We start from the raw sequence: 14,817 nt of genomic DNA, 5'->3' as shown, positions 1-14,817 counted from the left end.
ATGAGAATAATTAGGGATGTTAAATATCGGTTAATTGAATAGTTGATTAACCTAATGAATTCTTATTTGTTACTCGGCTATTCTGCAGTCCCGGGGGTGGGGCCAGCAGCCAGTGCACTCCAGCCCCACTCCTAAAGAGCCCCCTGCCACTCCACGCTGCTCTGATACCGAGGAAGCAGCGCAGGGGGCCAGGTGGGAGCTGGTCTGTGAGGGGAGCCAGTTTAAAAGCCAGCTCTCCTTGCAGACCGGCTGCCTGTCGTCCTGCACTGATACCTCTGATACAGGGGCAGCAGCGCAGGGTGTCAGCAACCCCTGTCCAGGGGAGAGGCTGAGCTCCTGGACCCGGTGAGAGCTGGAACTGACCCAGGCTGCCTGCCTGCCTCCTAACACATTTTAAATGCAGAGCTGCAACGGGGGTAGGTCCCAGACCCAGTGAGAGCCAGGACTGAGCAGGAATGCTAAAAAAATTACTGGTGGGGGAGGGGAGAATAAATGTAGTCTATAGCATTAGCCGATTAACCGATAAGAAAAAGCTTATTGACTACACTATTACATCCCTAATAATAATCAGAGCCTACCTTATGCACACGCACAGGCACTACAGAACTTGTATTCCACAATTCTCAATTAAGGTAAACCAGCATTAACTGTACAAAGTCTGTACCGGTCACAAGAGCCTCTTTCATACTAATTAGTAAAATAAGGCTGCTCATTAGGAAGCTACTCAGAAAATAAGATGCCTCCCCTTGATATAAGGCACATATATGCACTGACACTCGACATGCTGCCTTGCAAAAGTCTTCTTGATACTTCCCTGAAAGCTCTGAAATAGCCATTTCTTCAGCTGACAGAGCTGGACCATACACAAATGTATTCTTGCACAGACCTTCTTGAGACACAATGTTAGAGGCTGCTCATCTTTCCTTGATTTCACCAAAGTTAGTTACCAGAGATGTAAAATTTCAAGAACGAGACAGACTTCAGTGGGCTCCGGGCATCTTTACAATGAAACCTCCTCGGTGCTCTGGACCAAATGACAGTGAAGCAGTGTCCTGATATCTACTTAGAAATAAGAGTCTACACCTGGGAACTATTCTCAGAGTCACCTTATACTTTTGAACGGACACAAGTTTGTCCTTCACTAAAGGAGCCGTAAGTCAACTTGTGTCTTACAGACTACGCGGCTATCATAAGCAGCTGACCTCTCAGATACAGAAGTCTGTAGCTTCTCATACCAGAGAACAGACTCCCAAGTTCAGTCATCTACTTTACATGGCTTCTTATGGACAGCCTTGTGCATTCAGGGTATTGGCTTCTTGTTTTCTCAAAAAACCACATTAAAAGCATGCACTCCAGTAGCATGTATGAGATCTTGGGAAGATGGCTCTCTGAATGGACTATTCGCAGCAATGTGCCACAAGGAGACTTCAAGCTGACACGGAGGACAGGTTTAGGAGGGTAGTTGTCACTCAAGTAACATCTGGCTATGAATATCCCATAGGAAGGGTTTGAAGTACTGGCAGTGCTTGCTCACCACCACAAATGACCTTCGCCAGGACATATTCTTACAGAGAGTGCAAATGAACCAGGATGACTAGCTGCTATTTCTAAAGGCAACTGTCCTGGTCTTACCTGATAAACTGGAGCCAAAAGCTTTTTCCTTTGAAGACATTTTTCCAATTGTTCTCTAGGCCATTCAAACTTTAGGTTACGTCTACACTGAAAAGAAACATCTGTGGTGTAGAGTCTCAGTACCCAGGTCAACTGACTTCATCTCAAGCTGTCGGGCTAAAACTAGCCATTTATATATTTCTGTTCAGGCTGGAGTCCAGACTCCAAGACCCTTTTCTCCTTTCAGGACTTAGAGCCAGGGCTCCAGCCTATGTGAGAATATCAACACTATTTCTAGCCCCACAGCCTCAGCCTTGCAAGCCTGAAGTCAATTAACCCCAGGCTCTCAGACTGTACCCTAGGAACCTTCTTTTGAGTTCAACCCCATAGACTGCTTGAGACAGACTGTTCTACCTGCATCAGGGCTTCCTGTCCACCTCTTCAGGTAGAATGTCTGCTTTGGAACGGGAAATACGACAGTACAGGAGAAAGAATCAATGGGAACATGGACTAGAAGCTGTCTCCCTATTCCTTCCATTAGTGCAACTGCACAAACTACCCACAATACTGGCCTGTAGAAGCTGGGACACTCTTGCCCCAGTTAACACTTCCCCTTTGTATCAGGAATTGGTGTCATGCCACCATGCATTGCCTCAAAGGGCAGCCAATCATTCCTCTGTGCTCAGAGTACAGCCAGCTAGCAGGTAGGTTTGGAGAGAACCTGTGAAGTACTTTTTCTGATGCACAGCACAGGCCTTTAACAAGAGCAGGGACAGGTAGTCCTGCTGAGGCAGACAAGACAAGAAAAGGGCACACAGTAAATTTCAACTCTTCCCTCTTGACAAGGAAACAACCTTTGGGACAAAAACTGCACCAGGAATAAAGCAATGGCCCTTTAAAAGGAGTTCAGACCATTTCAATGGAACCCAGCAGAAACGTAGCTAGTTTATATTCACCACGTGGTGTTTGTTTTAACCTTATATTCCCCCCTCCCACCACTTTTCTGGTCCCCATGTGGGTCTTTATCTCATCAGCCCAGGCTGGACTTTTTAACTTCATTCCTGCCTGAACAATTATGGCAGCAGATTCACATCTGCATATGTAACACACCTTTGTTATCGCTACACGGGCAGCCAAATACCTCAGCCAGCGTTGGTACAAGCTGGCCATTCCTGACCTGTGATCTCAGTGCAGTAGTTATTATTCAGACTGTCATAAGGAAGCTGTGATTTTAGCGCCCTGTAGGAGTGTGATGTAATTGTTCAGTCAGGCTATAGCTCAGCTCTGTGGTTGTGTTCTTATCTCTAAACCAGGATGCACTGGGGTCCGATTCCATACAGCAGTTAGGTTTCTGGTGTGCTAGGCCTGCTGCCGGCCATGCTGACCAATCTATCACTGCTTCCTTCTACTCCCTCATTGGTCTGTATCTATTGTTTCGTCTTAGCCTGAAGAGTGTAAGCTCTTTGTGCTAGGGATTATCTTTTTGTGCTGTGTTTGTACCGCACCTAGCACAATGGGACGGTGGATGGGCTGCTACCACAGTACATTTAATCATGGCGTTAGGCTCATATGCAATGTTGAGAGACAGAATGGGAGGGAGGAATGCAAGTGCAATCCTCCAGAAGAGCTCTTACAAATAGTGAAGCGTGGTCTAGCAGGGACGAAGCACGGGGCTAGAAGATGAGACATCAATTCTAATCCCTGCTCAGCACAGACTCTGTGGACTCGGGCAAGTCATTTCACTTAAAGAGTCTCAGATTAAGCAATAATTCAGCATATTAACTAGTAATACCAGACAGTCCTGTATATACAGCACCATCTTAGCACAGAGGCATTCATTACACAATGGGAGAGGTCCTGGAATCTGGTACTCCAGCTCTGGACCACAGAATCTATTTTAGTACAGGATTTGGCTGCTAGTTTACAATTCTTAAAGGTAAACAAAGTGTGAAATGTGCTTTGTAACACCAAATCATTGAACACACACCTTGGGACAGTTTACCTTACTTGTGATGTTTGCAGTGAAAATGGTCCCACGGTTATTTTTATTTATTTTGCATACTTCTGCAACATTATGCCTCCAACCTCTGATGTATAAATAGATGAGGAAACTCAGCCAGAGAAGTTAAATGATTTATCTTTAGTCACAACAGAAGAGTGGGCAGATCTGAGATCTCAGGACTCCTAGCCTTGGGTTAATCACTAGAGAATCCCTTTCCCTCACTAGGAAGACACTACCTCTTGATTTTAGTTTAACTGGTGAATAAAGAGCAGATTCTAGAAAATCTAGCAAAACCTGCAGAACTGCCACACTTCCAATAGTCAACTCACCTTATTGCTTAGGTAAACGGTCACATGACACAGGCTTCAGTGACTGGCACATGAGACCTTGTGAATCTGTGCCAAGTCATGCTGAAAGCAGCTCCTACACTTTGTCAGCCTGTTTCCATTCCCTGGCTGTGGCAGGGAAGCTGTATCAAGTGTTCGGTATGGAGAGGTGGATATATATTGCGTTTTGGTGTTTCACCCTTCCCTTTGTACAAAGCACAGCTTCTCTGGAGGAATGGCTTTTTTCAAGTTTATTATAGGTTAGAATAGGAACTGGTATATACCTGCAAGAGCAAACTCATAATGATCAGGGGTGATAAGTGACTCATGAAATTTTAAGAACCAAACTGTAAGGCAATCCAGCTAGGAGCAGGCAGTAAAAATAGAACTTGCAGTAAAAAAGACAAATTGAGCACAGCCTAAAGGATATTTTAGTGCTGACAAGTAGCTACAATGTTTCACCCAGAAGTAGTTGCATTGATCTCTCTATATAAACACAGTGGTTCCCAATCTTTTTGATACTGGGTACGAGTAAACCCATTCACAAGCTTTTGGAGGACTGGTAACATTTATTTGCATATTCATTAAGCAAATGATGAATATGCAAATAAATTGTGTCACTGGCCCTACCTGTCCAACAGGTTGTTCCCCCCACCCCTCCCAGCCCCAATCCCGGCCGCTTTATCGGCCCACGTCGACTCCCCCAGCTGCGTCTGGCGCCGGGTGTTCTGCATAGGTGCGCACAGAGCCTAGCCTTCTCCCTGGATACTAGCACCCACCGGATGTAGCCCTGCCGCCCGGGAGCATGCCCAGCAGAGATGCCATGGCAGCAGGCTCTCCCACAAGAGGACCACGCTGCCGCGCTCGGCAGTGCAAGGTGCTGCTACCCCGCCACACAAATTAATAGGATCATGTGCAATAATTTTTCTCAGGACCAGTATTTTTTTCCTCCTAAGGACTGGTACTGGGCCACGGACCACACTTCAGGAAACACTGTATAAACAGATGTTCCATCCCAGAGTAAACTGTGCTATACAAATGCAAGAGACTGTGGCCAAATTACCCACAGAACTGGAGGAGAAACAAAGACTTGATATATGACTATATGGAAGTTATTTGGAGATGGTCTTTGGGAATATTGTGCGCACTCAATCAAAACATTGCAGAGAAAACATTGTACAGTAAACTTCTGATAATCCGGCACCTTTAGGACCCAGGGGGTGCCGGATTATCAGATATGCCGGACTATTGGAAGGGAGCGCTATTAGGGGCCTGGAGTGGGGTGGGGGGGGATGCACCTCCCCCACCCCACCCCAGACCCCTCATAGCCCCCCCTTCCGATAGGGACCCCTGGGGCAGAGCCGGACTGATTCAGCCACTGCTGGTCAGTTTCAGCAGCAGCTGAATCAGGGACGCCTGCAGCAGAGCAGCTGGAGTGCTGCTGGGTTGGTCCAGTAGCGCCGCTCCTCGGCGCTACTGGACCAACCCGGCAGCACCCCAGCTGTTCTGTCCCAGGTATACCCAAGTCAGCTGCTGCTGAAACCGATCAGGGGCTGATTCCAGGAAGCCCGGGGCAGAGAAGCTCTGCCTCAGGCTTCCTGGAGTCAGCCGCTGATCAGTTTCAGCAGCGGCTGAATCAGGGACAGCTGGGGTGGTGCCGGGTTGGTCCCGCAGCCCCGAGGGACAGCGCTACGGGACCTACCCAGCAGCACTCCAGCTGCTCTGCTTCCGGCTTCCCCGATTCAGCCGCTGGTCAGTTTTAGCAGCGGCTGAATCGGGGAAGCTGGGGGCAGACCAGCTCCAATGGTCCGGCTGCCCGGAGCACTTCCGGGTTCCTGATGGTGCCAGACCATCAGGAGTGCCGGACCGTCAGATGCCGGACCATCGGAGTTTTACTGTAGTAAGTGATTCCAGCAACAATGTTTCCTCTAATTTTCCCCAGGCATGTGAAGAATGAATTGTGTTATGTACATCAATAGGGAGATGTGTAACATGGGTGGGGCTGGAGTTTGGCATTTGAGAGGGGACTCATGCCTGGAGCAGAAGGTTGGGGCAATGCACAGACTTTTTAGATGCCAAACCAAGAATGCAGACTCCTAGGTTTCCATTTATTCTACAAGCCATTGGCAACATCACTCAACAGGTGAATAGGCCAGAAAATACATATCTTAGGGTTTAGTGTTTGTGACCTCAAGGACAGAGACACATTTAATCCTAATCCTTTGGAAATTTATGAATAGATAATTACTTATATTTTTACATTTACACAAAGTATTCTCATGATTTGGGATTGTGAAACAGTATATTTAAAGACATTTCACAATTCTCTTTTTAAAAACAGGAAAAAGCTAAAAAGTGCATTTTCCTGAAGATACCAAATCCTAAAGGAAAAAAAAATGAAAGGCCAACGGGGTATTTGAAGTTGTAAAGAGCTCCAAAAAGATCATCCACTGGAGACAGAGAAGAAACCAACTTCTAAGTTTGCCATAACTTGTTTTTTTTTTTTAATAAATGGGAAGGGGGTGGAATTATTAAAACAGCTGCCACAGGCACTATTGAAAGCAGCTTACATTAATTTCAAAAGCCAAACAGACAAATTTCTGGAAAAATCAGCCACTTTTAAAATACAGTAAGGTTTAGAGTTGCCTGAATTGGATGGATTTAAGTTAACATTCCAGGGCCAGGATTTTAGTGGCCATGTGTAAATGTGCCGTGTTTCTCCACACTTGAAGCTCAGGATCAGAATCATAGCTGGACACAAGGATGTACAAGCTGGCTGTTGGGTTTAAGTAAAATTTTGTTCTTTGAAAGAAAAAAAGTTAGATCTTGCATCAAGAACATTTTGAGCCTGGTAACTTCAGAGAGTTGTGTGACAGGCACAAAGATAACATGAATATGCATAGTCAGAAGTAGGTGGCAGGAACCCACAGGCCAAGATAATGAAATCTGCAAATGCATTAGTGATGACTACTTCCATTTCTAGTGCTCCTTGCATGCAGGAAGGGCCAAGATGCTTTATTAACTACAAATGGGAAGCACTTGGAGTGTGCCACCTCTGGGATGAGGCATTATTTTGTACAGCAGAATGATATTATGAAGTTGAATAGGACAGGAAACAATTCTTTCTACACAGTTATATAAAACAATGTCCAAAACTGGAAAGCAGCCACCACACTAGGGCAAATACTTCTCCTGCAAAAAATGCGATATGATCTTCAGAGACTAGCAAACAGGATTCAGTTCTAAATCTATTTGGAAAGATTCTCCAACAGCACAGTCACTAGTACTTGGCTGGAGCACAGGTTTACTACTAAATGAAGAAGAGCAACGCCTATGCGTTATCTGCAACAATTCCTAAAACATTTGGATTTTCCATTGAGGTACATCATCAGAGTACTAACCTGGTCCAACCTGTTTAGCAAACCAAACAACGTTATTTTAATTACACTTCTCTAAGGAGAGTACCACGGGGAAGTACCTAAGGGTATGTCTACACTAGCCCCCTAGTTCGAACTAGGGAGGCTAATGTAGGCATCCGAAGTTGCAAATCAAGCCCGGGATTTAAATATCCTGTGCTTGATTTGCATCTTCCCAGCTGGTCGCCTTTTTTAAATTTACAAGTCCGGACTAACTGCCCACGTCTGCACGCGGCAGGGACCCGGTCACTCGAAATAAAGCCCTAGTTCAAACTACCTGTTAAACCTCATTCCACGAGGAACGGGTCCCTGCCGCGTGTAGACGCGGGCAGTTAGTCTGGACTTGTAAATTTCAAGAATGGTGATTGGCCGGAAGATGCAAATCAAGCATGGGATATTTAAATCCTGGGCTTGATTTGCAACTTCGAATGCCTACATTAGCCTCCGTAGCTCGAACTAGGGGGCTAGTGTAGACGTACCCTAATAGTGTGGTGGGTTAAATTTGTGTGTACCTTATATTAGGCCACGCTGGAATAAAAGCTAGTTTCTAAAAGGCTGGAAATTGTCTATTGGAATCCACCTTCAGCACAGGAAGGACTAACACTTCTTTGTCAATAGCACTTTGGAACACCCAATACATTTCCCCATGCCACTATCCTACTTTGTTGCAAAAATGTCACCTTCAAGTTCAGTTTCTAAAACTTGAATAGACAAGTTATTCCAGAATGCTAGAGACAAACATGGAAAGCTGCAAGCAGACCATTCATTTTGAAATTTTAACAAAATGTGTACTTTATAAAGGAGAAAAGGGAGCTAGTTCTGTTTTATATGATCTATTGTCTTATGCAGCTTCGTGCTTCTCTCCTGCTTGCTGCCTCTGTATCAGAAGCAGCAATGGCTTTGGGGGGGAGAGGGGGGAAGAGAAGCTGCTCCAGAAGCAGCCCCTGTCTGCAGTGGGTCCTAGCAGAGAGCTCCTCCCCACCCACCCCTTACGGACAAGGGCTGCCGCTGCGAATCAGCCTCTGACCATGGCGGCCCAGGCTGGCTGCACGCAGAGTCTGCTGGACCCGGCACGAGCTGGGACCAAGCAGTCCCAGCTCGCGCCAATTTGGGACCTCTGTGGCTCTGCATTTTAAATTTAGTAAGAGCGGGGTGGCTCCTACTTTATTTAAAATGCAGAGGTGCAGCAGTTCTGGACCCAGTGCAAGCTGGGACTCCTCAGTCCCGGCTCATGCCAGGTCTGAGAGTTATCCCTGCTGCAGCTCTGCATTTTAAATGTAATAAGAGCTGCCCAGTCCTGGCTCTAATGCAGAGCCACAGCGGTCCTACCTGTGTTCTGGCTCACACTGGTCCGGGACTTACCCCTGCTGCAGCTCAAATGTAGGGGGAGCTGGGCTGCCTGAGCACCTGTCTACTACTACATTTAAACTGGAGAGCCACAGCAGGGGTAGCTCCTGGACTGGCACAAGCCGGGACAGAGCACCTTCTCTTATTGACTAATTGTGTAGTCGATATAAATTGTATCGACAGCACAATTGGTCAATTACCTACCTATTAACATCCTTATTATGCAGACAATTTACACTGCCTTCTGTGTGCAGATGGTGTAGAGGAATCCATATCCCAGTGACTAAGCTTCTTGTGCTTGTCATGGACAGCCATGTCATCTGTTTATAGCAATCACATCACATCTTTTCTCCTTTTGTGAGTGATCGATGAACTAGAGAAGAATCTTGCCCATTAAGCCAGACTCATTCACTTCCCCAAATACTAGCAATTCCAGGCTTGAGGTGGTGCATATAGCGTCCTCAATCTCTTGCCTCACGGGAGCTGAAGGAAACACCGTTAGCTGAACAGTATACAACCCAGCCGTAGCTTTCTATTGTATTTCCTCTAACTCTCCTACTCACAAGCCTCCTCCAAAGCTTCTGCATCAGTTACATTGGTGACTAGAGAGTAATTGAGGTACTTTCTCCCGCTCTCTACTATATTGAGACCCTTCTCTGGAGAGAAGGGTCAAAAATCCACCCAGCTCTGGCTCTTGCATATAAGCCAGTCTAAGAGGCAGGAGAAAAAGGCAGCAGAAACGTAACCCAAAGAAAATACAAACCTCCTCCCTGCTGCAGCTACCTGGATACTAGTGTCTTCTGTACTCTTATCACCCAATTCCACCACCAGCTGAAGCTCCCTCCTCTCAGAAGTTCCTGTGCTGATAAGAATTCAACTCACTGTGCCAGGTCTGAGACTAAACCAAACAGAGCTATCATTAGCGAGGTTAAAAACCTTCAGTGATGGAGATTCAAGAGCAGGTTAGACAGCTACCAGGGACGGTCTAGATAATACTTAGTCAACTCTCCTGTACTGAAATAGGACTAAGTGACTTGGCAAGGTCCCTTTCAGCCCCACATTTCTACGATTTATTCAGCCTGGAGACTCTGCTCAATGCTACTCCCCCAGCCAGTACTCTGGTACCCTCAAGATAAGAAGATGGACCCCAGAGCAGCAGTTAGACCTTTCAATGGGGGGCGGGGTGCTTTGACAGTCACAAACGGGTATTTCCAGGGCAGAGTATGAGTGCAAGAGGGTATCTGAGGAGGCCAGAAAGGGGTACAGAAACATTGCCATCAATCCGACATGCCCAATTTATAAGCAATAAGATTTTCTCTTACTGTCAGCTCTGTAAATTCAGTCCACTTCAGGCTATAACTCTAGGTTTTTTCCTACCTTTTGTAGTACAACCAGTACTGAAGGTTCACCAGAAGAAATTGTGTCAACACCACTAGCGCAACATTACTATCAAAGTAACTGACAGGAACCTAGCAAACAACTGATGTACAAGGAATATAACTCTATACACTCTGTAGGGCTGACTTATTTTTGCTACTAAATCAGCAGCATGACTCCAAATACACACAAGGAGCAGATCAGATAAGTGAGACTTTCAGAGCAGAATTGCACTTTGCCATTAAACTTTTTAATGGTGTTAAATAAAACAGGCAGGGGTTGTGCACTTACTGCAATTTGTCTAGGGCAGCCTCTCACCTGCATCTAAGATTGCTGGCAGGCAATGCATTATACAGTTTGCAAACCTAAACTGGGTTTAGGGCGTCTGATTTGATGGGAGAATGGTTTTATAGCATACATTTGGGTGCTCTGTGCATCTCAGAAAGACAGGTCCCAAACTGGAGAGTTCACAACTGAGAAGATGACTCCAGGGTGGATGTGTAATCCATGCCGGCTTGATTTGGCACTGTCCCCTTCTAAAGACACCTAGACCATCGCTCAATTCGCGCACAGTTGCACCTGACATCCTAAGGGCCATAATAGGATGGGGCACAAGGGGTACCTGTTCCAGGCACAGAGCAAGCCAGAGGTGGGGGATTGCAAAAAAACCAAAACAAAAAACAAAACAAAACACACACAAGTGAGGTGACAGAGGATCAGGTTCAACCTCAGCCCGCCTCCTCCGCCCAGGAGATCTGGGCCCAGCAGCATCAGCAGGAGGCCAAGGTGCTCAGGGCCCCTCACCCTGCAGGATCGGAGGTTGAGTTACCCCTGGTTTGAGCAGGCTTCCCCACACGAGGACTGCAGTGGAGGCAGGCAGGGCAGCTGAGCTACCTACAGTTGAGGTAGGAGACCAGTGGGCACGAGGAGTGCAGCTGGCGCATGGGGGACAGACTCTAGATGTGGGTCCTGGATGGAGGACTAGATACTGGAGCACAATCCCTGGATGGGAGAGGAGTGCTGAGGGGCAGTCCCTGGGTGTGGGATTAGATGCTGGAGGGATCATTCTATGTCTGCAGGGAAAGCACGTGTATCAGCCCAGCAATATGTGGGATCTGGATGCTGAGGGGACAGTCCCAGGAAGGGTGGGGTGATGGAGGGACATTCCCTGGCTGGGAGGCAGACTGGGGAGAGAGTGGGGGCTGTCCTTCTGAGGGAGGCTGGATGCACTGAAGACAGTCCCTGGCTGGGGGTACCCCATATTGGGCAGAGCTCCCCATCTTTGCAGGCACGCTCATAATTGCTCTCGAGGTGCTCAGCGCAGAAGTGAGTGGCTACCACGCCATGCCACCCTGATTGTAAATTACATTTGAACAGTTAACGCTTTGACTTACTATGCTAGTTTAAAACACTCTTGACAGACATTTGCTAGTGGTGAAATGAAATATGAATTGTATCACTGGCATATAACAGGAAACTTTTTTTGGGGGGTAAATGAACAGAGTATACATACGGTGTGGACGCAGCCCACGTAACAGACAAAGCTGCATTATGGTAAGTAGGTTGCGAACCACTGAGGAGTCTGCCACAACCTTGTCAAAGGGCCACCTCACTATTAGCTTGTGCAATAGTGGCTCATGCATTAAGCTTCAGAGATCATAGGTTAGATGCCACCTGCTGACAACTGGGTCTGTTGCTGATAGAGGAAGGCCAAGAGTAGTAGTATGAGATCACACGGCTATTCAGATTTGATGTGCATATCCTGATGGTGCAGCTAAGACATTGTATATACAAGACCATACGAGATGAGGAATACTGACACTGTCTATATATAAGGGGCATACTTAACATGAAGAACCACAAAGATTAGTTCGCACATAAGAGGCAAAGATTTTAAATAGAACGGTCTCCACGTAAGAGTATTAAATAATCAGCAAATACCCGCTGACTTCAAATCAGGATGCTGGGATCGGATGTTGGGATCTACTTCGTCAAGCTTCCGTATCAATTTTCCTCAAGCTGTTCCGAGTGCTTTAGATAGAAAGACTCCTCAAAATACTTCAGTGGATTGAACTACAAATGTGCCCTTTCAATGGGCAACTGCTATTTCACTCCTTGATTTAGCAGCACCTATTTCATAACCCAAGAAGGGGATGTTGAAACCTAATCATGTAGCTGAACTTGATTCAGTTTTTAAACACGACTAGCTATTTCTACTCAAACCACTGGAGAAGGTTAGAAATACTGAAATTAGATCACCGCTATTCAAGATTGAAAGACACCATGGATATGCCCTAAAATAAGAACTTTGGCCTACCAAGATACTGATTTGTTCAGTGTGAACAAAGATAATTACTGCTTCAGCCAAATGGGCACGACCCAGTTTTACAGCACTGCTGCTTCTCTGACTAGATCAGCAAAGACGACCTCTATTATTTCCCATACTACAAGAACACAGTTATTAGTTAAACCAAGGTGATTAGTAAAACCAGATTTCAGCTTCTGCATTTCAGGCCTCCAAATCCTGCTGCTGGAAAAAGGTCACAGACAGCCTACTTCTGAATCTAGGGTCAATCCAAGAATGTATATTACAGTATAAAGAGCACAAAGACTTTAGAATTATTCATTAACATGCCCTATCTAGATACCTGTGAGTACATCCCACAGCGTTCACTACAGCATCCAAGAGTCTCAGACTTCAATGAATGTATCTTTACAATCCCGTGGAACAGAAAAGTATCCCCAGGTTTTACAGATAGGGAACTGAGATAGTATCTTGCCCAATGTCACACAGGATAGTCTATAACTCAGGGACTGATTCCAGACTTCTTGAATCCAAGTCCTGTAATTTAACTCCTTCTAAAAGTTATTAATATTATGCTTTAATATTAAGATTATAAGAAACCCACAGAAGGCCTTTGACTCCAGTATAAATAAAAAGTTACTGGAATAATTGTTGATATAACTTATGAAAATGCTAGAAAATAGTTAGCACCTGTACTACATGAGCAACAAGACAGATTGAGAAGGAAAGATGATTGGTTACCTATAGATGGGGATTTGAAAGGGTATTTATCAGGAAGGTCCACTCTAACTTTCCATACTCCACCTTCATATGGTGCTGCAAATCAGAGAAAAATGCAGGTGTTAGATATACTGCAGAACTCTGCAAAGCATAAAAGTACAATAGCATTAAGTTAAAAAACCAAACAAAACCTCGAAAAATAAATACCATTTAGAATAAGTCTTCATGTGAAACCTCCTTTGTTACAGAGCATAGATGGAAAGACCCATTCCCCATAAATGTGAAGGGTATTGATCTTTATTGACGCTCTGATTTTAACTGATCCTACATTAGTTCTCAGCACAAAGGTCCAAGAATCTCATGCAGACCACAAAAGTTAAAATTATCTACTTACCCTGAGAAACGTTACTAATTCAAGACATATTAGAGATCCGGCAAGAGAGCTAATTCTTTTGGAAAACATGTCTTTGCCTTCAATCTTATTTACAAACATTTTACAAAATTCAACTGACAGCCCACATTTTCCAAGGTGCTGAGCATGAGCAGTGGCGCTGCTTGAGGATGTTAGCTACTGGGTAATTGAATAGTTGTGTAACCGCATGACATTTTTAGCACATGAAATTTAAAAAAAAAAAAAAAAAAAAACATGAAAATTTACCCACTTGAAATTTAAAAACCAGCTTCCTCTTGCAGACCAGTTGCCTGATTCCCTGTGCTGCTGCCTCTGATTCAGAGGCACCAGCGCAGGGTGGCAGCAGTCTGTCTGTCGGGGGGTCCAAGCTCCACACAGGCAGAAGCTGCTACATGGGATGCAGAGCTTGGGCCCACCACAGACAGAAGCTGCTTTGCAGCAGCCTCCCCTCCCCACCTCCACCCTTCACAGCAAGGGTGAAGGAACGTGTGTAGTTGACAGGATTCACTGATAAGCCTAGGTTTATCGGTTAATCGTGTGGTCAACTACACGCTGCCATCCCAAGTGCTGCTCAGGACCTTTGAAATTTAAGCCTTATTTTAGGAAAAGCTGTGGCTTTGCACAGCAATCAAAACTACCCACCTGCCATTCAGCTATGAGAGAGGAGGATGTTCACCCAATTTTAAGGTTTGAAATTCAGCTCCCCTTCCCATCTTCCCCTATTATCAGCAGGAAGAAACTGGACAGGTTGGTGATGGATCTTAAGTGCAATGACATTCCTTGATCTCTTGCTCCAACTTCCTGTTTCCAGATTTTCAGGTGCTCCCAATTACTACATATGGACAACTGATGTGGTACTTGGCCATTTGTTTCTGTTTTTCCTGTAACCGTTATGAAGTGGTTTAACTATGGAAAAAAGCATCACAAGTCACAGGATCATATACTTACTTCCTTGTGGTCCATAAAACTTCACTACAAATTCATTGAGTCCTCCTAGGATTGTGACTTCATGTTTGCTCTCAATACTGATGTATTAAGTAAAGGAAAATGTTATGTCCAGATGACAACGTATTAGTCATGACACTTCAGGAAACTTGGCACACTGAACAGTCTAAAATGTAACAGTCAGAATATCTTTAGATATAAAATTTCATAGCCTTGGAATATATTTGAACAATCCAATTATTAATGGAGGTCAGCTCCATAAGTGTTAGAGGGAGTTCCCCGGCTTCTGCCCCCAATACCCATGTTAAATAGAACAAAACCTTCCCATACTTTTAGCACTGGGGTAGTAACTTGAA

The 14,817-nt window shown here is 45.3% G+C and overlaps 1 protein-coding gene across 1 annotated transcript in view; it reads right to left on the bottom strand.

Moving 5' to 3' along the window:
* UBE2H (ubiquitin conjugating enzyme E2 H) overlaps positions 1-14,817 on the bottom strand; it is a 74,519-nt gene that overhangs the window by 26,217 nt on the left and 33,485 nt on the right. Inside the window, exons 2-3 of the mRNA XM_075925365.1 lie at positions 14,465-14,541; positions 13,126-13,200 (exon numbers count right to left, since the gene is read on the bottom strand). Of these exons, the coding sequence (XP_075781480.1) occupies positions 13,126-13,200; positions 14,465-14,541 (152 nt within the window). The remainder of the gene's footprint in view (positions 1-13,125; positions 13,201-14,464; positions 14,542-14,817) is intronic.

This window comes from Pelodiscus sinensis, chromosome 1 (genome assembly GCF_049634645.1).
Source record: "Pelodiscus sinensis isolate JC-2024 chromosome 1, ASM4963464v1, whole genome shotgun sequence".
NCBI lineage: Eukaryota > Metazoa > Chordata > Testudines > Trionychidae > Pelodiscus > Pelodiscus sinensis.
The sequence above is the reverse complement of the archived record's forward strand: the minus strand, read 5'-3'. Positions and strand labels throughout refer to the sequence as shown.